The 25,353-nt window shown below is 44.3% G+C and overlaps 1 protein-coding gene across 2 annotated transcripts in view; it reads right to left on the bottom strand.

Annotated features, from left to right (window-relative positions):
- Positions 1-400: 400 nt before the first annotated feature.
- LOC129829204 (progranulin-like) overlaps positions 401-25,353 on the bottom strand; it is a 29,305-nt gene continuing 4,352 nt past the window's right edge. The window contains exons 6-17 of one of the 2 annotated variants that reach the window (XM_055890853.1): positions 21,619-21,754; positions 21,264-21,358; positions 20,892-21,021; positions 9,435-9,526; positions 9,175-9,322; positions 8,920-9,017; positions 8,414-8,665; positions 7,796-8,032; positions 6,223-6,492; positions 5,747-5,980; positions 3,935-4,192; positions 401-1,779 (exon numbers count right to left, since the gene is read on the bottom strand). In XM_055890853.1, coding sequence (XP_055746828.1) covers positions 1,636-1,779; positions 3,935-4,192; positions 5,747-5,980; positions 6,223-6,492; positions 7,796-8,032; positions 8,414-8,665; positions 8,920-9,017; positions 9,175-9,322; positions 9,435-9,526; positions 20,892-21,021; positions 21,264-21,358; positions 21,619-21,754 — 2,094 coding nt within the window. In that variant the 3' untranslated portion in view covers positions 401-1,635. The remainder of the gene's footprint in view (positions 1,780-3,934; positions 4,193-5,746; positions 5,981-6,222; positions 6,493-7,795; positions 8,033-8,413; positions 8,666-8,919; positions 9,018-9,174; positions 9,323-9,434; positions 9,527-20,891; positions 21,022-21,263; positions 21,359-21,618; positions 21,755-25,353) is intronic. The other variant, XM_055890854.1, reaches the window with a different exon arrangement.

Here is a 25,353-nt window from a genome sequence, read left to right as displayed (position 1 = left end):
GAACATTCTTATTTACAATGACGGCCTACCCCGGCCAAACCCTAACGATGCTGGGCCAATTGTGCGCCGCCCTATGGGACTCCCAATCACGGCCAGTTGTTATACAGCCTGGAATCGAACTAGGGTCTGTAGTGACGCCTCTAGACCACTGCGCCACTCAGGAGCCCAGATTATGACCCCTCTATGATAAGGTGAGACTCTCACAGACAAGTACATAACTTCTGAGGGGTGTAAGGGGGAGGGCAGAAGTGCATAGGAAGTTCAGCATCCTTTCCTTGGGTATATCCATAAACCATAGCCTCCCAGGTTCAGACAAAAACATGACTCATCCATTGTTTATTATTGTACTATAGTGCAGCTCAACACAAAATGGTTTCCCCTACCGAAGAACGAAAACGGACATTTTTCAAACAATTTTATTTCACCTCAGTGGCATACACTGGACAACTCACCTTCATAAGATAAAATATTTGATAAGGAAACTATAATTAACCGAGAAAAAAGTCCTTCATTTAACATGACATTCATGTAAAAAAAACAAATCCAAAACAAAGCTATAGAGTACAGATACAAATTTGGGACGTTAGGAATGGGATGAGAGTTATGTGCTAACTGGTATTGTTTGCATTGACTTTCAAAGTATTATTACTGGTTAGCATTACTACGGCTGGTAGAACAGAGTTCTTAGTATCAATTTTGATATCAACTAACATTGTACTAACCAATCATACAATTCCTATGTACTGGATTCACTTCCCCATCACCTGTTCAAGCACCACAAATTGCACGTAGAAACCATTTAACTGGGGTTTACCAATAATTCCTATACTGAAAATCAAAGTTTATCAACAATGGGTATTATGACATCAAGAAGAAAAATGGCTATGACTTAAGGGGTTTGAGTGACAGTATTTTTATTTTAATGACAGAAAACTGTCAGAGGCTGGACCATTTTGATGTTCACAGAAAGTGATGAACCCAGGCCAGAGGGCAAAACATACATAAAAATCGAGCAAAAAGTTAAATCAAAGTAACACTCAGTCAGCTGATCAATGGCTCTGTAGTGCTTCCAGAAAGAACGATATACCAACTCACTAATGCTAGGTTGTGCCTGCAGCAACGAAACATGAAAATCAGCTTTCTTATACTATGTAGCTGTGTTCTTGAAAGAGTTTTGAATAAAATACATTTTTGATACATCTTAAAGCAGGTTTATTCTGAAAAATGATCATTCTTGTTCCAAGAGACTATAATACATTCATATTTCTCATTTGCATAGAGAAAATGGCATATGGGGCAGTAGTAACTAAGCTTAAAGACATTGAGACAAACCTACAAGCTAGCTGCTTAAAAAAAAAAAAAAAAAAAAAAACTTTGGGATGGCCATTGGGTGGAGATGCTGAATTCTCTACTTCCAACTATTTCTATTTCCTGTTCTACCCCAATTGAACCAAATTAAATCACTTACAAAAAAAAAAAAATCTCCTGTCCCTTGTCCAGTTTCCATAAGGTTGTTTGTTCTTCTTATGGAATGTGCTGCAGGTTACGTTGTGTGCTGAAGTGAGGAACATCAGATCAGTGCTGCATCCTGATTGGCTCAGAGTCCAAATCAGTGCTTCCCGATTCAGCTCAAAGTCAAAACGGAACAAAGTCTCTCTTTTTGTCGTGGCTGTAGAACATGTCCCAGGTCAACTCAGCCTGCTGGGAGCAGCCTCCCCGCTCCAGGTCACATGTGTATCCCATGGGGCAGCAGTGCCTGGTGTCCGCGCAGCATGTGGCCTGTGAAGAGAAAGCGAGTTTAAAGGATTAGTTCAGGATTTTACAAGTTGATGGGTCAGTAGAAAACAATCCATGGTTATGTTCTTTAAAACAGCCACCACAAACTTCAACTAACTTTAGCCACCCCAACCTAACAATCAATGGAAGTAAATGGGGGCATTTGAATGAACATATATTTAAAAATATATATTTTTTTACAGCATCACCAGACTCTGACGCCTCTTCCTGATGGCTAAACAACCTTCCGTGCATTTGCTACTTTATGCACAATTATTTTACGTAGCTGCTGCTCCCTCTGCTGCCGCTTCCCCCTCCCTTCCTGTTCTCACTCACCCCGCCGTGACGATTGGACGTCTTTGTCTTGTGTAAGCAATGACTGTATACATGAGTGGACAAAGCCATCGATCAAGTGACATCAGCCATTCCTATGTGAAGATTCAATAGCGCATTAAAGCCAAATGAAGTTGGTTAAGATATCTCATGGAAACCTAACATGTGCAGTTTGAGCTACTCCAGGAAGAGAAGTTGCAGGCTAGCTCAGTCCTGCCCGCTCATTGAGTAACTCAAGTTGAAGGCAGACTAGGGTACTGCAGGATGCCATGAGCAACTCAATTATCGGTATACCACCCTTGTATTCAAAGCCGGGGGGACTGCAGTGGGATCACCCAAAAAATACAACAAATGTTGTTGTTTTTTAACCCAAAAATGTATAGAGTACAGATTGTAATGGGACAATTTCTTTTGAAAAATAAGTTAGTAAATGTATTTATTAGTTTCTTTTCATTTTGATAAGAGATGAATGTAATGAATTTAAGTATTTGATGATGTAACAATAGGAATGTAATTATTTTAACAGTCAAATTTGGTGTGGGGTCATGAAAAACAAATTGGGTACTGAGCAATTCTGAAGAAAGTATCCCTGCTGAAAAAGTGTGAATACCAAACGGTATAACCTTTTTCTGTGTGAGATTTTAAAATAATCAGTTGGTGGATATTTTTTATTTATACAATTGACCACGAAGATTGACGTTTTTTCATTCACTATAACGGGGATCCGTTTTTCTGCTAACAATGTCTGCAGTACCGCAGTTGGCCTTGAACTTGTGTCTTACGCGGGGGAGAATGACTGCGCCCTCTCATTGAAACCACGGTGTACAAACTTGGTCTGTTGTAACTATAACCACACACACATCCAATTTACTGCCCACACACACATTGTACTCTGTGCGGCAGACTGATCACTTAAATTGACGGGGCATGTTGTCAAACTCCGCCTACTTGCGCGGAAAAGTTCGCCCAAAGGCCAATCTGGTGAATTTCAAATGTGCTGACCATCGCAGTGTTGCGTGATCATTGAAAAGCATGACAAGTTGCATGTTAGTTATGGTTGAAATGCAGATGGCTTTGACTCAATGCAACGTGTCGACAGGGTAGGCTAAACGTTACATCTAGACGACGTACGTTGTCATATAGGCAGGAGTGGAGTGCAGCCGGAGCGTACGGAACGGAACAGCGCCATGCCACTTCTCCGAATGTTACTGGTTTCAATAAGTCGGAGCAAAGTTTCAATAAATTGGAGCAAAGTTGAATCAATGTCTCACAAGATCACTTAATGACTAATTCATATAAAATACCAATATAACAGCATAGCGTAACGCTTATGTTAGACTAAAGACATCAGGCAATTCCTTATGAGATTTTAGGAGGAATGTGCTGATTCTCTCTCATGCAGCCAAAACTCCGTGCACAACACTGTGGTTTGATTGAAACAAAATACAGGTAGGCTAGTTTATTCACACCGTCTGCTCTAAAAGTCACTCACGAAATAGTACTTCTACATTATGAAGGGAGGGGGAGCCGCTGCTATGTTAAAAAAAAAAAAAAAATGTGGGTAAAGTAACAAAATGTACCAAACGTTTTACGGTTGTTGATATATGGGGAAGAGGTGTCCAGGGGGACAGGGCAGTTCGATCTGGACGTGCAGCCTCAGCCTTAATTTTTTTTTGAAAAGGCTACGTTTCCTTTATGTACCAAATATGGAGTTGATTTAAGAACTTCGCAACTTGTCAAATGTACACACATTTCCCATCTACATCAAAAGTCAAAGTTCCATATTTCAAGTTAGGATTTTCATTCCAAGTAGCCGTTTCACTACCTTTGGTGCAGGGCAGCAGGACCATTCCGTGGGTGAGGTCTTGCAGCAGGTTTCCAGTTTGGGACAGCTGTACTCGCCAGTGCTGTCACACTTCACATCAATACCCATCTCTGCTGCCCTCTGCTGGGACTCTGCTACCTTTGTCAGGGGCACCGTGCGGAGGAGTATAGCCTCTACCAGTTTCTCACAGGTCCCAGTCTGCATGTTGCAGCTGTAGCCCTGGGGGCAGCAGTGCTCATGGTCTGTACAGCAAACAGCCTGCGGATTGGGGGCGAGAAGGAGAGGGTCAACAAGATGTGTCTGTGGCGAAACGTGGAATTCGGGAAGTAGTCAGACCCCTTGTTACATTACAGCCTTACTCCAAAATGGATTCAATTTTTCCTCATCAATCTACATTCAATACCTTATTTACGTTAAGTATTCCCTTTGCTATGAGACTCGAAATTGATCTCAGGTGCATCCGGTTTCCATTGAACATCCTTAAGATGTTTCTACAACTTCATTGGAGTCCACATGTGGTAAATTCAATTGATTGGACATGATTTGGAAAGGCACACACCTGTCTATATAAGGTCCACAGTTGACAGTACATGTCTGAGCAAAAACCAAGCCATGAGGTCGAAGGAATTGTCTGTAGAGCTCCGAGACAGGATTGTGTCGAGGCACAGATCTGGGGAAGGGTACCAAAACATTTCTGCAGCATTGACGTTCCCCAAGAACACAGTGGCCTCCATCATTCTTAAATGGAAGAAGTCTGGAACCACCAAGACTCTTCTTAGAGCTGGCCACCTGGCCCAACTGAGCAATTGGGAGAGAAGGCCTTGGTCAGGGAGGTGACCAAGAACCCGATGGTCACTGACAGAGCTCTAGAGTTCCTCTGTAGAGATGGGAGAACCTTCCAGAAGGACAACCATATCTGCAGCACGCCACCAATCAGGCCTTTATGGTAGAGTGGCCAGACGGAAGCCACTCCTCAGTAAAATGCACATGATAGCCCGCTTGGATTCTCAGAACATGAGAAACAAGATTCTCTGGTCTGATGAAACCAAGATTCAACTCTTTGGCCTGAATGCCAAGCTTCACGTCTGGAAAAAACCTGCATCCCTACGGTGTAGCATGGTGGTGGTGGCAGCAGCATGCTGTTGGTGATGTTTTTCAGCGGCATGGACTGCGAGACTAGTCAGGATCGAGGCAAAGATGAACAGGGAGCAAAGTACAGAGAGATCCTTGATGAAAATCTGGTTCAGAGCGCTCAGGACCTCAGACTGGGGCGAAGTTTCACCGTCCAACAGGACAATGACCCTAAGCACACAGCCAAGACAATGCAGGAGTGGCTTCGAGACAAGTCTATGAATGTCCTTGAGTGGCCCAGCCAGAGCCTGGACTTAAACCCGATCTAACATCTCTGGAGAGATCTGAAGACAGCTGTGCAGCGATGCTCCCCATCCAACCTGACAGAGCTTGAGAGGACCTGCAGGGAAGAATGGGAGAAACTCCCCAAATACAGGTGTCCCAAGCTTGTAGCGTCACAACCAAAAAGACTCAAGGATTTCAATCGCTGCTTCAACAAAGTACTGAGTAAAGGGTCTGAATACTAATGTAAATGTGATATTACAATTTTTTATAAATTTGCTAAAAGTAAAAAATACAATAAAAAGTTAACAATATTGTCTGTAGATTGAGGGGGGAAAAAACAATTGAATCCATTTTAGAATAAGGCTGTAACGTAACAATGTGGAAAAACTCAACGGGTCTGAATACTGTACGAATGCAAATCCAATCCATTATCACAGAAAGTCAACGGAGATGCACCTTGACCAGGGGACAGCAGCCCCATTCGCCGGTGGGCAGCTTGCAGCAGGTGGCCCCCGAGGCACAACTGCTCTTGTCGTCACACTTTACGTCTTTCAACGTGGCTCCCTCGGTCAGGGCCTTCTCTTTGCGGTACCAGGGAATGGTCAGGGGGCCCTTAGTGCAGGAGGTCTTGTGGACATCACAGCTGTAGCCACTGGGGCAGCAGTGGTCTCCGTTGTCACAGCACACCGCCTGGGGTGGAGCAGACCATTTACAGAGAAGTCATACAGAGATGACTAGTGTATAATCACTACTTCACCATGTCATTTCAGCCAGCCTTATGCTCCACAAAGAGCAAAGAGGAGTAAGTAACAATTAACCATTTTTATCATTTCAGCTGCAAATTTTCGGTTACATTGCCATTGCTTTGTTCATCATAATAATAATATCTTGAAAAGATGCCACGGCCAAAGTCCCCAGAGTAGCCTCCTTACCTTTGGCAGGGGGCAGCATCCCCACTTGCCAGCCTTGTCCATGAAGCAGCAGGTGGTATATTTGGGACAGCTGGTGTGGGGGTCACACATGTTCTTGGCTAGGGGGAAGGAAGGGGCACTGGCCTGAGGAATCACTCTGCGCAGGAGCAGGGCTGGCACCTTGGGGATCCAGGGCAAGCTGAGGGTCCCAGCTTTGTCACAGGTCTGCTCGGCCACGTTACACGTGTAGCCTTTAGGGCAGCAGTGCTCATGGTCGTCGCAGCACACCGCCTAAGGGGCAACAATAAAAAAAAATCAAATCCTAACTTAAGAGTTAAGAGCCCTTGTTTTGCAATCACCAAAAATCGAGGCTGGTATTCACAAAGAGGCGTGCTGAGCCCACAGGAGGTTTGTGGCAACTTAATTGGGGAGGACGGGCTTGTGGTAATGGCTGGAGCGGAATAGAATGGTATCAAATACATCTAACACATGGAAACCATGCGTTTGATGGCATTCCATTCACTCCGGCCATTATTAGGAGCCGTCCTCCCCTCAGCAGCCTCCTGTGGCTGAGAAAATGTATGAATATGGGCCCTGATCTACAGTATATGGTGTCCTAAATTGCAAAAACATAAGATATGCTTTCTGTAACACACACCAAGAGCCAGTCTCAAGCCGTAAAACAAACGTTCCTTCAGAATTATACACAACACTTCAATTCATCTCAGTCTACGAATGGATTCATTAACCAGGTTTCCATCCAACCCTTTTTATGGAGAGTAAAGCACATAAATGTCATGACAGGCCTGGTGGATAATGACATTTTCAATAAACTTTCCAAATGTCGACGTAACAAAATACGCTAGACAAGGTGGGATCTTTTTGTGTCGGTAAAATGAATTCTACGAGAAATAAAAATCTGTGGAAACGCTTGTATGTGTAAATATTGATATAATAACCATCATATCGGAGTAAACTTGGAGTCAGGCGATGACGTGTGTGCTCCTCCCGCTACGCCTCGTCGGGAAAGCATGCAGTTTTTTTAGGCTACAGATGAAGTTAGGATGAACTTCACAGGGGGGTGAAAGTGCACGGTGATGAGCTTGACGCTCCTTTCCAATACATATTGAGGGTCTTATTCTGGTGACGTGATCATCGATGCTTGGCTGCCGTTTGACAAACAAAAATGATTGCGCTCTTTTGTCCATAATAAATCTCATGTGGGCTATATACGTGTATCTGCGCGCTGTTGACTGGAACGGACGTGCCATTACCGGAGTGGGCACACTCGCTATATAAAAACACTTTTTTTGTGAGAAAACCCAAATAGTTAAATGCAATGGAAACCCATTTAACACATAGTTTCTTTGGGGGGGGGATAAATGGGAATTTAACCCCAAAAATGTATTTATGCGTACAACGTCACCACACACAGTCTTTTATCTGCAACAAGTCAATTTGATGGAAACATCTCTGGTGGGAAAATACTCATTGTTTTTATGCGGATTTGAGAATATCCGCATGAAAATATGTCGCCAATTGAATGGTAAGATCGTTATTGAAACCACCAGATGGGGGGAAAAAGTTAACTCACATGAGGTAGAGGACAGCATGCCCACTGTCCTGAGTTCTGTCTGCAGCAGGTGGTGCCCCCGGGGCACATGGTCTGTTCGTCACACTTCTCAGTGGCCAGTCGTGCCTGGGTGGTGAGTCCTGGCACCTTGGTGACCCACGGCATGTTGAAGCCTGAGGGGTCATCGCAGCTACTGGCCTCCAGGTTACACACAGTGCCGTGGGGGCAGCAGTGGAGGTGGTCATCGCAACACACAGCCTGAGGGCCACAGAGAACGCATGGAGTTGTTATTACTGATACAACAGCTAGGCTACCTTTGGCTATAAACGGTGATGCTTATTTGCCTCGGATTTAATTGAAATAACGACGACTCGCCGAGAGGATTGGAAACGAGGACTATTCATAAGTGTATCAAATTAGCACCACTTGGAGTGACTGTACAGGGACAGTAGTGTTTTCCCAATTAGTCAATTCAAATCCAGATACTTTAGGAATAGAATTTAACATGGACATCATTTAATCAAATACAATCGGAGGTAAAATTACCTAAAGTGAACTAAAAGGTTAGACCCTTAACAAGGACTGGACTTGGCAAATAAGTCAGTGGGGGGGGGGGGGTAAATGTGGAAATGTTCATACATTGGGCAGGGGGCAGCATGCCCAGTTTCCTGTGGTGGTCTTGCAGCACGTGGATTTGCCCGGGCACGACGTGGATTTGTCACATATGCTGTTGGGCAGCGGCTCCTCCTGCGACACATAGCTAAAGGCGGGCACCTTGTCCAGCATGGGTACCAGGGCAGAGCCCGAAGACGGGTCATCACACGTACTCTCTGCCAGGTTACAGATGGTCCCGTGGGGGCAGCAGTGGAGGTGGTCATCGCAACACACAGCCTAGGGGGAAGTCAAAGGGAATTAGTGCGGGGGGCTCATTGGCTCAGGTGGAGTCGACGGTGCATACAAAGTTTCTGTTCTCACATCTGTAATGCTACAAGACAAATTTAACAAAAAGAGCGGCACTCACTTTCAACATTAATAAATGGATTTTCGGAATAATAAATCAGGTCAGGGTGTCAAGGGCTGAGCACTACTGTCAAGTGTGACAGGAATTATGGCCGACACACACATACACAAGTTGTTTACTGTACCTTGGGTAGGGGGCAGCAGGCCCAGTCTCCATTTAGTAATTTACAGCACGTGGTTCCATCAGCGCAGGCCACAGAGTCGTTGCAGGGCACAGCGTTGACTGAAGGGCACAGAGCACGCACACATTCACATGTTAATGTATGGACATTACACTTCTGTCGCCATGCAACTTTTCATCTTGAATATTCCCACCGAGTCTGTTGCAAATCGATGTTCACATCACGCACCAATGTTTGATGTGTAACTTTGTCTCTGACCTGTGCTCTGTAGGGATGTCGTGGTCAATGTGGCGGGGAATTTGACAGACATGGGAGTTTGGCCGTGTTCAGACACACAGGTGCTCTGTTCCAGGTCACAGGTGGTTCCTTCAGGACAGCAGTGAAGGTGGTCCGGACAACACACAGCCTGAGGAGAGCAAGAGGGGACTTGATACAGCTGAATCCTACAGGAGCTGATATTTCCTGGCATCTGAATATGGATGTGTGGTGAGTTATTGGGTTGGGAGCAGATGCCTCACACTTGGCATAGGGCAGCAGCCATAGCTCTTATCCCCCAGCAGGCAGCAAGTGGTCTCATCAGGACACGATGACACCTTGTCTGGGCAATCCACTAAAAAGAGATGCACATTAAAGAAAAATATCAACAGAATTGTTATTATTTTCTTAGAGGACTACAAGACTGCATAACCACCGATTCAGCTGGAAAATTACAGGTTTACACTACAAAATCAATTAGTAACATTCAGTAGCCAGGGATTAGGGGGAGAAGTGGTTGCTGTTAAATTCATGTTTTAATGCTAAATTGTAATTATTTCACCTCCATAGCCTATTTATTGCCTTTACCTCCCTACATTTGCGCACACACTGTACATCGATTTTTCTATTGTGTTATTGACTATACGTTTGTTTATGTGTAACTGTGTTGTTGTCACACTGCTTTGCTTTATCTTGGCCAAGTCACAGTTGTAAATCAGAACCTGTTCTCAACTGGCCTACCTGGTTAAATAAAGGTGAAATAAAAAAATCATCCATATATTTATGTTATCACGGTGCTATCACTCTTAATAGTACGCCTGCGCAGTAGTATCACTGTAGATGGACCTGGCCGGAGTGCAATGGTAACTATGTACGGTGGAACTACGGTTAAACTGGAACCTTGTCGTTGTGTCATTTCGAGTTAACATTGGTAGCAGAGGATGGTTAATAACTACAATCTGACACCTCGCTTCGACAAGAAGAGGTCGTATGAAAGTTGGAAAAAAAAATGTCATTTGAATCTGGACACGGGTTACTAACCTGGACAACAAAAAGCAAGCACTTGCGGTGGTATTATCGCTCGAGGGATGAGCGAGAGATACAGCACTGGAAATATCCCTGGAGGATTTGAACAAGGATGACGGTGGGTGAACTGTGATCCTAGCACTGGGTCTGTGTTTCTTAAAGAGAAAGACCGTGCCTACATAGAATATTCAAAACTGGCAGTGTTACTAGAGACATTTCAGTTGCAATGACGGACTACATAATTGCTTTCGAACAGAGGTACAATAGGATGCGCAAGTAAGACATGGTTCTCCCGGATGCAGTGTTAGTTTTCAAGTTGCTAGATGGTATGGTAGGGAGAAAGAGTTGGCTTTGACTGCTTGTACTGTGCTGACATTTGCGTCAATGAAGTCGGTACTAAAGATACTTTTGGGTGAAAAGACGTCTGCCGCGCAAATAACAGATGGTCTGCAAGTGAGTGACGCGTTATACACTGAGCAGCAGAGGAAAAAAAGGTGCCAACAAGTCACGTTCTCAAGACAACCAGTCGAGGGCGCCATTGCCCGGCACAAATCCAATGGACAGGCATGGAAGGAGCTCAACATTTTCTATTTGTCAAAGCACTTACCATTAGGTTAAAGTCTGTCCTCATAAAAATGAACAAGTTAAACTAACAGAGGAAAATGTAAACAGATAGAGCAGTGTAACATTACACTGTTTTCAAACAAATCTGCTTCTAATACAGAGCTCTTTATAGTTGAATCCTTAGGATCTGCTATGATTGATACTGCATGTACAAGCACAGTGTGTGGTGCAAAATGCCTTGCTAGCTATGTCAGTGAACTAAATACGAAAGGAGTACAAAATATATGATTGACACACCAAGCAACAAAGCGTTCAAATGTCAATATGGGAGAATCGTCCATTCTACCAACAGAGTCAAGATACCAGCAAAAATGGGTCAGACTAAGAGTCACATTGAAACATAGGTGGTCCCTGCAGATATCCCCTTACTATCCTGACTGGTTGCATCACTGCCCGGTACGGCAATTACAGAGGGTAGTGCGTACGGCCCAGTACATCACTGGGGCTAAGCTGCCTGCCATCCAGGACCTCTACACCAGACGGTGTCAGAGGAAGGCCCTAAAAATTGTCAAAGACCCCAGTCATCGACTGTTCTCTCTACTACCGCAAGGCAAGCGGTACAAAAAGGCTTCAACAGTTTTCACCCCCCAAGCCATAAGACTCCTGAACAGGTAATCAAATGGCTACCCGGACTATTTGCATTGTGTGCCTCCCCCCAACCCCTCTTTTACACTGACGCTACTCTGTTTATCATATATGCATCGTCACTTTAACTATACATTCATGTACATACTACCTCAATTGGCACGACCACCAGTGGCCCCGCATATTGGCTAACAGGGCTATCTGCATTGTGCCCTCGCCACCCACCAACCCATTTTTTACGCTAATGCTACTCTCTGTTTATCATATATGCATAGTCACTTTAACCATATCTACATGTACATACTACCTCAAATCAGTCCGACTAACCGGTGCCTGTATATATCCTCGCTACTGTTATTTTTCACTGTCTTTTTTTACCCTTGTTTTTATTTCTTTACTTACCTATTGTTCACACAATACCTTTTTTGCACTGTTGGTTAGAGCCTGTAAGTAAGCATTTCACTGTAAGGTCTACACCGGTTGTATTCGGCGCACGTGACAAACTTTGAATAGATTTGATTTATTAAGCAAAGCTTCCCTCAAGAAGGCAGGGGCTGTACTAGACATAAACAAATGACAAGGAAGTGATGTTTAAACAACCAGTGACCCTTGAACTTACTACCTCAGGCTACTATTGTGTAAACATTTTAGACAAAGACATCACACAGAGTCCATGTACAAATTAGATTCTGACAGACACAGAGCACATGGAGATTGACAGTCCCAGAGAACATGAACACAGAGGAAAAACAAAGTATTAAAACTTCAAAGAGTTTTGACATGCTACAGTTGAGACTTCATGAAATTACTCAGCAGTTCTGGGAATAATGAAAAGTGTATTTAAATTCTACGGCAGATAGTTAAATTGTGAGACATGCCATAAATATTCAGCAAACCTAAGCTGTTGGTTTGCCACTGGCTTCCAAGTACAATGAAACAGTGGCTGTAGATCTACATGAGCTCGGACCAAGTGTGTGGCACCTTCACATAGGTCGACCACTTCACACGCTTCAGCGTTGGAAGCATTGTGAATAAAAAAAAACCCCAGTGAAATCGTCAAGCACTTCATTCATTCCTGGATAAGTGTGCATGGCCCTTCCCATTAATTGTAAAGTAACAATGGAGGAGAATTCAATAATAAGGAACTAAGAGAAATGGCTGAGAAATTCAACATGGAAGTAAAGACAACTGCTGCATACAGTCCATGGAGCAATGGACTTCTGGAGAGACATAATCAAAACACTCGCAGATATCATGTTGAAAGTGCATGGGTGGGACAGCACCTTTCAGCACTATATGCAGCGAGAAAAGCGTTCACTGAAGCAGAGTTCAGAGAGAATTCGCAGGGCTCTGTGTAAACAGCTTCGACCAACCGATGAGAAGTACGACACTGGAAACAAAGTGTACTACAAACAAGTTGACTGTCATGAGTGGAAAGGACCAGGAGTAGTCATTGGCCAAGATGGTGTGGTGATATTTGTGAGTCACGGAGGCACCAATGTCAGAGTGCATCACTCAAGATTGCGGAAAGTAAATGATCAACAAGATGGGAGGGGCTGTTGCTGAGAATCAGCCTCCTACTGAAAATGGCAAAAAGGACACATTAAAAAGACACGAATCTACCTGATGTTGCATCCAAATGATATGGACACAAACTGACACAGGAAATGGAGCATAGACCTTCAACCATGACAAAGGTAATACTGTTGAGGGTTCAACTTAGGAAAATGTTCAACAGCCACATGTGTTAAGACAACATTGTTGTTCCAATCTGAAAACGCGACAAACTTAAATACAGGGACAGAAAAAGTGGTATTCCACACACAGCAACCATCATTGGACAAGCAGGGAAAGCCAAAGGAAAATACCAGAACTGGTACAACTTGCAGTACTCTGAACGGGGGATAGCTGAAAGGGGATAGCTAGTCAGTTGTACAACGATGCATTCAACTGAAATTAGTCTTCCGCATTTAAAACAACCCTTCTGAATCAGAGCGGTGTGGGGGGCTGCCATAACGTCAACATCGTCGGTGCCCGGGGTACAGTGGGTTAACTGCCTTGCTCAGGAGCAGAACGACAGATTGTTACCTTGTCAGCTCGGGGATTCAATCCAGCAACCTTTCCAGCTACACTTTCTGGGTCAACAGGGTCAGCTGACCTATCTCTTGTAATCTCATTGAGCCAATGGAAAATCGAGAAGAACAGAATGAGATTTAAAATGATCTACTTGAAACAAAGGACTTGTCATTTGACTCAGTTAAACTACATAAGCTCAGTAATTGGAGGAAAATGTTAGTGTTTGAGGAAGTCAAAGATGGCGGAAAGATGGCGCCGAAGAGGATGGCGGATGTTTTACATGCCCGTAACCAATTGTGCTATTTTTTAAATATTGTTTTTGCGTTTGTAACTTATTTTGTACATAATGTTGCTGCTACCGTCACTTCTGGACATCAGAACTGGGATTACTCACCACGAACTAGAAGAAGCTTTTTCCTTTAACGAGTCCGACGAGAAAGATATACTGCTATCCCGGGAACAGGCCCAGATCCCCGTCATTTGCATGAAGAAAAGACGGAGGAAAAGAGGACGCAGATTGGGCTGCCTTTTGAGAATCCGTAGGCGAGCGAGTAAACTCCCACTGCCATCAATTCTACTTGCTAACATGCAATCATTGGAGATTTTTTTTTTTACCTACGATTATTCTACCAACGGGACATTAAGAACCGTAATAACTTATGTTTCACCGAGTCATGGCTGAACGACGACACAGATAACGGAGCTGGAGGGATTTTCCATGCACCGGCAGAACAGAGAAGCTACGTCTGGTAAGACGAGCGGTGGGGGTGTGTGTCTTTTTGCCAATAACAGCTGGTGCCCGATGTCTAATATTAAAGAAGTCTCGAGGTATTGCTCGCCTGAGGTAGAGTACATTATGATAAGCTGTAGACCACACTATCTACAAAGAGAGTTCTCATCTGTATTATTCATAGCCGTCTATTTACCACCACAGACTGAAGCTGGCTCTAAGACCGCACTCAACCAACTCTGTAAGGCCATAAGCAAAGAAGAAAATGCTCATCCAGAAGCAGCGCTTCTAGTGGCTGGGGACTTTAATGCAGAAAAACTTTAATCAGTTTACCTCATTTTTACCAGCATGTCACATGTGTAACCAGAGGGGGAAAAAATAATGACAATAAATAAATAAATAGACAAGACCACCTTTACACCACCCACAGAGATGCATTCAAAGCTATCCTCTTCCCTCAATTTGGCAAAACTGACCATAATTCTATCCTCCTGATTCCTGCTTACAAGCAAAAACTAAAGCAGGAAGTACCAGTGACTCGCTCAATACGGAAGAGGTCAGATGACACGGATGATACACTACAGTACTGTTTTGCTAGCACAGACTGGAAAATGTTCCCGGGATTCATCCAATGGCATTGGAAGAAACCACCTTATTGATGAAGCCGATGACTAAGTGCATCGACGACATCGTCCCCACAGTGAGCGTACGTACATATCCCAACCAGAAGCCATGGATTACAGGCAACATCCGCATGGAGTTAAAGGCTAGAGCTGCCACTTTCAAAGAACGGGACACTAATCCGGACGCCTATAAAAGAAAATCCTGCTATGCCCTCAGACGAACCATTAAAAATGCAAAGCGTCAATACAGGATTAAGATTGAATACTACTACACCGGCTCTGATGCTCGTCAGATGTGGCAAGGCTTGAAAACTATTACGGACTACAAAGGGAAACCCAGACGTGAGCTGCCCAGTGATGCAAGCCTACCAGACGAGCTAAATGCCTATTATGCTCTCTTCGAGGCAAGCAAAACTGAAGCATGCATGAGAGCACAAGCTGTTCTGGATGACTGTGTGATAATGCTCTCGGTAGCCGATGTGAGCAAAACAGGTCAACATTCACAAAGCCGTGGGGCCAGATGGATTACCAGGACGTCTACTCAAAGCATGCACGGACCAACTGGCAAGTGTCTTCACTGATATTTTCAACCTCTACCTGACTGAGTCTGTAATATCAACATGTTTCAAGCAGACCACCATAGTCCTTGTGCCCAAGGAAGCGAAGGTAACCTGCCTAAATTATTACCGCCCCGCAGCACTCACATCGGTAGCCATGAAGTGCTTAGAAAGGCTGGTCATGGCTCACATCAACAGCATCCACCCGGATTACCTAGACCCACTCCAATTCACATACCGCCCCAACAGATCCACAGATAACGCAATCGCACTCCACACTGCCCTTTCCCACCTGGACAAAAGGAACACCTATGTGAGAATGCTGTTCATTGACTACAGCTCAGCGTTCAACACCATAGTGCCCTCAAAGCTCACCACTAAGCTAAGGACTAAACACCACGCTCTGCAACTGGATCCTGGACTTCCTGACGGGCCACCCCCAGGTGGTAAGGGTAGGCAACAACACGTCTCCCACGCTGATCCTCAACACTGGGGCCCCTCAGGGGTGTGTACTTAGTCCCCTCCTGTACTCCCTGTTCACCCACGACTGCGTGGCCAAACATGACTCCAACACCATCATTAAGTTTGCACAACAGTGTTAGGCCTGATCACCGACAACGATGAGACAGCCTATAGGGAGGAGGTCAGAGAACTGGCAGTGTGGTGCCAGGACAACAACCTCTCCCTCAATGTGAGCAAGACAAAGGAGCTGATCGTAGACTACAGGAAAGGTGGGCCGAACAGGCCCCCATTAACATCGACGGGGCTGTAGTGGAGCAGGTCTAGAGTGTCAAATTCCTTGGTGTCCACATCACCAACGATCTATCATGGTCCAAACACACCAAGACAGTCGTGAAGAGGGCACGACAAAACCTTTTCCCCCTCAGGAGACATATCTGTTAGAGCCGATTTGGACATATTTGTATAAAAGACTGAACATACTGAGCTCCATGTACATTTGTGTAAATATATTCAATATTATATGATGAAATATTAGGTACGTACCTTTATGATTTATATTTACCTGATTGAGATATATTCATTTGTTATTAGTGTAACTCAGTTTTTGGACCCCCCTCTTGCCCATTCATTGTACAGTGTTAAGTGTGTTAGTATAAAGGCAGGAAGTTGGGCCTTCGGGGGAAGGAGTCCTTGCTAGACGCAGGAGCGGTGTAGTTTTTTGACCATACCGACATACATACAGACAGGTCATATTATGTATTTTCCATATCAAGTAATCTATGCTTTAAGTTGATTGGAGAAAATATAAGAAGAAAAAAAAAAATTGTTGCACCATATCCCTGGATGTCATTGAATGTTTGGCCGTTTGGAAACCTTGAGTGTGGACTGTATGCGTACAAAACAAACCCGCTTCAGGCTTGGGCAGTGGCTATGGTAAAGAGGAAAGGAAGCCACTACAATATCCTCAAAAAGTTCTACAGCTGCACCATCGAGGGCATCCTGACCTGTTGCATCACCGCCTGGTATGGCAACTGCTCGTCATCTGACCGTAACACGCTACAGAGGGTAGTGCGTACGGCCCAGTACATCACTAAGGCCAAGCTTCCTGCCATCCAGGACCTATATAATAGGTGTCAGAGGAAAGCCCATAAAATTGTCAGACTCCAGTCACCCAAGTCAGACTTCTCTCTGCTACCGCACGGCAAGCGGTACCGGAACGCCAAGTCTAGGACCAAAAGGCTCCTTAACAGCTTCTACCCATAAGACTGCTGAACAACTAAATCACATGGCCACCGGACTATTACATTGACCCCCCCTCCATTTGTTTTGTACACTAATGCTACTCGCTGTTTATCATCTATGCATAGTCAATTCACCCCTACCTACATGTACATATTACCCCTAACCTGTACCCCCTCACACGGACTCGGTACCCCCTGTATAGAACCTCGTTATTGTGTTACTTTTTACTTTATTTGGTAAATATTTTAACTCTTTCTTGAACTGCACTGTTGGTTAAGGGCTTGTAAGTAAGCATGTCACGGTAAGATCTACACTTGTTGTATTCGGCGCATGTGACAAATAGTTTGATTTGAGACTTTGGCCAAAAATGTGTCTTAGCAAAGTGGGTGTGTACTCTTAAAGAATCCTTAACTGGAATAGTGCCAAAAGCACATCTAGTGGCTAGAGGTTGAGGAGCTGGCTGCTAAACAACTCCCAAAAGACTCACCGACATGTGCCTCAGAGTCACTCAGATTGCTGCTGACAGCGATCTGCCAGAAGAAAATGGAACCTTCATTCTGTAGACATAAAATCTGAGTTTTTGCAGGGAACAGAGCTGTCAAGGGATATTCAGATCCGACCTCCGCCTGAAGCTAAGAGCGAAGGAACAGTGAAAACTTTTTTAAAAAGTGTGTGTGTATGACCTGGCAGGTGCATCACTCTTCTGGTACAACAAAGTTAAGGCAACAATGCTGAATACAGGTGGAAAAAAATGTCACAAGTGGATCCTGCAGTCTTCTATTGGCTTGATCAAGACTTCAATATGACTGGAGTACCTTGCCTGTCATGTTGATGACTTCATCTGGGGTGGCTCACAGACCTTTGCTACAACTGTGATTCCACACCTCAAAGTTGTTTTTCAGGTCGGCCGTGAGGAGCATGATAGTTTTTGTTATGTCGGCATAGAGTTTATTATAGTTGATGGAAAAATACTGATGCAACAAAGTATACCTGATTTTAAATGTTTGATGGCTTCAACTTGGCAACCAACACAAAACACGCCACTGTACAAATCATTCATGAGACAAACAAAGCAATTTGTAAACTGAAATCACAACAAGTGACTAAAGTTTCAGCATGTTCCAAAAGATGACTCTGAAATGAGTCGTCTTCAGTGTTGCTTCCCTTGGGAACCTTACAGATGGAGGCACACAAGGTGGACATCTAATCGTGTTAATGGGTGAAGGAGGAAGATTCTCACCTTTCTGTTGGCAGTCAAAAAGGATCAGAAGGGTTGTCCGAAGCAAACTTGCCGGAGAAACCCTTGCTCTTGTGGATGTAATTGACAATGCCATCTTTCTGGCACCTCTGTTCTCAGAGCTTTACCACGGGTGACACAAAACAGCACATTCTACCTGTAGTTTGTGTCGCTGACAACTACTCCTTAGTTGATGCTGTGAAGCCAACCAAGTCTGTCACAGAGAAAAGACTTTGTCTCGAGATTAGTAGCATTCACAAACGTATTGAAGCAGAGAATCCAGCGGATTCTGTGGTCGGCCACAAAAGGAACAGCTTGCTGACTGTCTGACTAAAAAGGGAGCATCCGGTATTGTGCTCCTAAAGGCACTCCGTAATGGAACGCTGCAGCTTGAGTAATACAAAATGGTTAACCTTCTCACACAAATTTTGGTCACAATTGTCAGCCGGTGACTGTCAAGCCAATAACTGTGTCTCACGGTAATTGACCGTTAATTAACGTCAACACATTTAGCATCTCCTGGCTTCCACACACAGCCTACAAGCCACTGATGCAGACCTTTGGAACATCTACATATTAAAAAGTACAATAAATCCATGTAATATAGCCTACACCTTCACAATAAATCCATTATTTATTTTAGACAGGTCTAAAGAAGCATGCTATGAAGAAAATGTAGTCTATTTCAGAAGAACAGAATAGCATACTCGGAGTTGTCCTTATGTTAGGTCCTGATCTGGCTACGGCAAATCGCTGTGAGCTACACTGGTTCATTTAGCAGACAAGATATGCTTAGAATTCCGTGGCATTATTTTATAGTATGAAGAATGCAATTGAATAAAATAGAAAGGATATTTTCGCCAAACGATTTGAAGGAGTGCGCACATACGGCTATTCTGTGTTGAGCGTTTAATTTAGAGTTATTAATGTAACTTTAGTTGTTCTACAAATGTTGGGCTATGTGTTTTAGATTTTTTATACATACATTGTAAGGCTGCATGACGCAACTAACGATGATTTGAAAAAAGTAGCTGTAAAAAGGCATGAGCTCTGCTTAGTTTTTTTTTTGCGCAGGCTGTACACACTACATCAGTCACAATTCACGGCGGCATCCCCTTTGTGTGGCTGTAATGCACCCGAAAAGAAGCCATGCCGCCAGTGGCCATTGTGCTGAGCGCCCCGAATCACGTGATCGGGTCTTTCTCGCGGGCTACAAATCAAGAGGCACGTCGGGGACACAACTGTGCGTGCGTCTTTATCCAACTCTGAGGTGCATACTGAAGATATTGGAAGAACTGTCCACATTTACATGTCGCCAGCCAAGAAAATGAGTAGGCCTAACGAACAACAAAAGCACTAACCTTGATCAATCTACTATCCCCCATAGTTCCCAAATTATTACAACCACTAGCATCCCAAAAACTTTCCCGTAAAAAAGTCGTAGATTGTTATGTTCATGTTTTAAGTATCCCTATATTTCACCACCTCAAGCTGAACCTCGGCAAGACGGAGCTGCTCTTCCTCCCGGGGAAGGACTGCCCGTTCCATGATCTCGCCATCACGGTTGACAACTCCATTGTGTCCTCCTCCCAGAGTGCTAAGAACCTTGGCGTGATCCTGGACAACACCCTGTCGTTCTCAACTAACATCAAGGCGGTGACCCGTTCCTGTAGGTTCATGCTCTACAACATTCGCAGAGTACGACCCTGCCTCACGCAGGAAGCAGCGCAGGTCCTAATCCAGGCACTTGTCATCTCCCGTCTGGATTACTGCAACTCGCTGTTGGCTGGGCTCCCTGCCTGTGCCATTAAACCCCTACAACTCATCCAGAACGCCGCAGCCCGTCTGGTGTTCAACTTTCCCAAGTTCTCTCACGTCACCCCGCTCCTCCGCTCTCTCCACTGGCTTCCAGTTGAAGCTCGCATCCGCTACAAGACCATGGTGCTTGCCTACGGAGCTGTGAGGGGAACGGCACCTCCGTACCTTCAGGCTCTGATCAGGCCCTACACCCAAACAAGGGCACTGCGTTCATCCACCTCTGGCCTGCTCGCCTCCCTACCTCTGAGGAAGTACAGTTCCCGCTCAGCCCAGTCAAAACTGTTCGCTGCTCTGGCACCCCAATGGTGGAACAAACTCCCTCACGACGCCAGGTCAGCGGAGTCAATCACCACCTTCCGGAGACACCTGAAACCCCACCTCTTTAAGGAATACCTAGGATAGGATAAAGTAATTCTTCTAACCTCCCCCCCCTTAAAAGAGTTAGATGCACTATTGTAAAGTGGTTGTTCCACTGGATATCATAAGGTGAATGCACCAATTTGTAAGTCGCTCTGGATAAGAGCGTCTGCTAAATGACTTAAATGTAAATGTAAATGTATATATTTCTGTTATTACGGTGCCATCATTCTTATTAGTACGCATGCGCAGTAGTCTCACTGTAGATGAACCTGCCCTGAGTGCAATGGCAGCTATGTACTGTGAGAATAGTGACGTAAACGTTGTTCAACTGGAACCTAGTCGTGTCATTTTGCCTTTTGCCTTAACAGTTGGTGCCTCACCATCGTTGGGGATGGCAGGGGTCTTCTTAGCCAGTGGGGTCTGTGTGTTGGGGGAAGTGCACATATCATGCTCCAGGTCACAGGTTGTATTGCCGGGGCAACAGTGGAGTTTGTCCGTACAGCACACAGCCTGTACAGAACACACGTTGATTAAACACGTAGTTCATCAGTTTAGAAATGCTCAACCTCTGCATGTCCCCATTTCTCTTTAGCTACCCTTTCCTCACGTTGAAACACTCTTAAGACTAAGAACTGTCCGTCACATGAATCTTACACAGACTGTGTGCAACACAGATCGTGCAATACACAGCTGAATAAAATGCTTGAGATGATGTGACCCAGGGTCCTCTGTACTGCCCCAGTTCCACTCACCTCCAGGTAGGGGCAGCAGCCATAGTCGCCAATGGTCAGCAGGCAACAGGTGGTTCCGTCTGGGCATCTGCTCGTACCACCTGGGCAGGTCACTGCTTATCCAACCACCAGGAACAAACAGACACATGAGGAAAATAAACATTAATAAGAGGCACCAAACCGAAGGCAACAGACTGAAAAGGAATAAACTGGATTTTTCCAATATAATTTTTTTTCTCCATTTGTAGCATTACATTTTTTTTTTTTTTATATATATTTTTTTTAATATGGTTTGCCCTAATGGAGACAAGCCTGGAACATAATTCAACAACAACTTCACAATGATCTTGTTGTTTATTTCTGTCTGTTCCAGTACCCGTCTGCTTCTTCATTGCAGGCCCCTTTTTCCTCAAGGCAAAAGTCTCCAGGGTGGGAGACACACATTTGTTGTGGGCTAGGTCACACTTGGTGCCCTCTGGACAGCAGTGCATCTTGTCCTCACAGCACACCGCCTTGAGAGAGAACAGAAAACAAACGTTTAGAATGCTTCAGAATAGGGTTATTAAATAGCAAATCCAACCATTCCATTAGTTTATGTTGTGTATTATGCAGAGATGGCAAAGACACATTTGAATGCATCTCATTATGGCCACCGATTAGCCCCCCCACCCCCCCACCTTTGTGGCCACCGATTAGCCCCCCCCCCCCCAAAAAAATGTTTTATTTTTTATTTGGGCAGAATTGGTGTTAGAAATGAGATCCTGTGTGCATTACCATGACGTAATCAGAGGTGCGATGGAGACGCAAAAGTATGTGTGACAGAAAGTTGAGGCACAGGACTCACTTCCCGAGGTCACTTCCCCCTTTTGGAACAAATTCACTGAAATATCCTCGCTCTGGAAGCGTATCCTTGTCCTTCAACTTTCTTTTCAAGGTCTTCCGCCCAACACCTCTCATGTCTTCACACAATAGTGCCATAAGACTTCTGATCAGGGGTGAAGGTATTCATTTATTCCCAGTACGGTACCCCCTGTGTGTGCACCCTCGTGTGCAACACTAAACATAGATTTACATATTGAATCCCTCTTCATTTAATAGGATCTCTGTGGACATAACAGTAAAAATGTGTTGTTTATTACCTTTTAACCAGTTATAATGTTGCCATCTGTCAAACAATCACTTCAGCAGGCTTCTCCTGTAAGCCTGGCTACCTGCGCACACTCTAAAATAACTATTGAATCCATACAGTGCACCCGCCATTTGACGAATGAAAAGAGACGTCTGTAACAAGACACCAAGAAGTCTAATGGAATGGCCTTTGGTGATCGCCATTCATTTGGCCTACATTCGATACCTGGATTGACGCGTCCACTGTCCGCGCACGCCTCCGTCACTCATCTCTGCCTTGTTATCGTCGAAACACACCGCATTATGGATCGTATTTCACACGTTTTCAAGTCCATTTGGAAATGTTTCTAATGCTACTCGCTGTTTAGTCAGGATTCCTATTCGACTCAGCCATGCCTCATTGCCCATCCAACATTTCCTCATCTCCCACCCCTTCTAATACCACTAGCCCCGATGCTCCTCCCTCTTTTTCCCCTGCCCCGCTACAAAGTTCCTCCCTGCAGGTAGTCACCGAGGCGCTAAAGGAGCTCCTTACACTTGACCCCCCAAAAAACCCTGGGTCAGATGGTTTAGATCCTTTCTTCTTTAAGGTTGCTGACCCTATCCTCACCAAGCCCATCTCTTTTTAACCTGTCTCTCCTCTCTGGGGAGGTTCCCATTGCTTGGAAGGCAGCCACGGTGTGTCCTTTATTTAAAGGGGGAGATCAAGCTGATCCTAACTGTTATAGGCCAATTTCTATTTTGCCGTGCTTATTAAAAGTGTTGGAAAAACTTGTCAGTAAACAACTGACTGGCTTTCTTGATGTCTATAGTATTCTCTCTGGTATGCAATCTGGTTTCCGCTCACGTTTTGGAGGTGTCACTGCAACCTTGATTCTAAGCAATGTTGTGCTGTTATTTTTATTGACTTGGCCAAAGCTTTTGATACGGTAGACCATTCCATTCTTGCGGGCAGGCTAAGGAGTATTGGTGTCTCTGAGGGGTCTTTGCGTCTGGTTTGCTAACTACCACTCAAAGAGTCAGAGTGCAGTGTATAGCTCTTCTCAATTTACATCAACACAGCTCAGGCATTAGGAAGCTTTCATCCATTTATACACAGATGATACAGTCTTATAATCAGCTTGCCCCTCCCCGGATTGTGTGTTAAACACTAAATGCTATCTCTGAGGGTTTGGAGCTTGAGGTAGTCCTCATACAAGTACTTGGTAGTATGGCTAGACGGTACTGTCCTTCTCTCAGCACATATCAAAGCTGCAGGCTAAAGTTAAATCTAGACTTGGTTTCCTCTATAGTAATCGTTCCTCTTTCACCTCAGCTGCCAAACTAACCCTGATTCAGATGACCATCCTACCCATGCTAGATTACGGAGATGTAATTTATAGATCACCAGGTGCATTCGAGCGGCTAGATGCTCTTTACCATTCGGCCATCAGATTTGCCACCAATGCTCCTTATAGAACACATCACTGCACTTTATACTCCTCTGTAAACTGGTCATCTCTGTATACCTGTAGCAAAACCCACTGGTTGATGCTTATTTATAAAACCCTCTTAGGCCTCACTCCCCTCTATCTGAGATATCTATGGCAGCCCTCATCCTCCGCATACAACACCCATTCTGCCAGTCACATTCTGTTAAAGGTCCCCAAAGCACACACGTCCCTGTGTCTCCTCTTTTGAGTTCGCTGCAGCTAGCGACTGGAACGAGCTGCAAAAAAAACCTCAACTGGACAGTTCTATCTCAATCTCTTCATTCAAAGACTCAATCACGGACACTTACTCAGTTGTTGCTGCTCGCGTGACATATTGTTGGCTCTACTTTCTTGCCCTTTGTGCGCTTATCTGTGCCCCATAATGTTTGATCCATGTTTTGTGTTGCTACCACGTCGTTGTCATGTGGTGTTGCTACCATGCTCTCTTGTCGTGATGCGTGTTTTGTCCTATATTAAATGTTTTAATCCCAGCCCCCATAAGAGGTATTTTGGTAGGCAGTCATTATAAATAAGAATTTGTTCTTAATGGGCTTGCCTAGTAAAATAAATAAAATAAACCGGTACGGCGTACCCCCACTATTACGTACCGGACAGTACCGGCTTACTTTCACCCCTCTTTCTGATTCCAATGCAGAAAATGTGGGTGACATGGGACCACAAAATTGTGAATTGCTATAAAACGTAGAGTACTTAAAAAATACAAAGTACCATTCTCTGAAGTATCGTGTTACAAATTACATGGTGACTTATTCCAACACCTTCAAATACAAATGTCCAAAAAATATATATACTCAAAAAGTAATTGAAATACATGACAGAAATAGGCCTACTGCCCATCTGTTGAGGAATATTTACTCTATGCTTATGGTAAATCAGATATTTATGCTAATTCTCAAATCTGAACCATAAATGAACTTTTGCTGAATAGTAAAATGCCTATGATCGGTAACTTGAGGGTAACCAGCTTTGCAGAACTATCAGAGGAACCAAGCGATAACATGATGTAGGGAGGGTAATTGGCAGAAGGCCCAGAATATTGTGTGTTTGACTGAGAGCAGGTGCTGTGGGAACGCAAACAGTTTCTGCAAGAGATAGACACTCCCTATAACTGTAGTGTATGAACAAAGGTTTATGCAGTCCTACTTTAGATGTGTCTGGAGTGAGTCTCCCTTGCTGAAGCTTGTAATAAAAGTAAATGAACAGTTCTTTCTGATATTTGCCACAGCACTGCATATGCATACCCAAACCAACTACATTTGCCACCTGGGACAGGGTAAGCAGTTTCAAATGATTAATACCGTAATAATACAGTAAGTAGCATTTTGCCCCCTTGAAGTGTTAAGCATTACAATCACATATTTACAATAACAATTCTGAGACAGAGCGAGAATTTCACAAAGCGAGCCCACTTTTGCAAGTACTGCAGAAAAAGTCAAACGTATTCTATATTAACTGAATGTAGCTAACTCATTAACCCCTTGATTCCACTT

This window comes from Salvelinus fontinalis, chromosome 30 (assembly GCF_029448725.1).
Source record: "Salvelinus fontinalis isolate EN_2023a chromosome 30, ASM2944872v1, whole genome shotgun sequence".
Lineage (NCBI taxonomy): Eukaryota > Metazoa > Chordata > Actinopteri > Salmoniformes > Salmonidae > Salvelinus > Salvelinus fontinalis.
The sequence above is the reverse complement of the archived record's forward strand: the minus strand, read 5'-3'. Positions and strand labels throughout refer to the sequence as shown.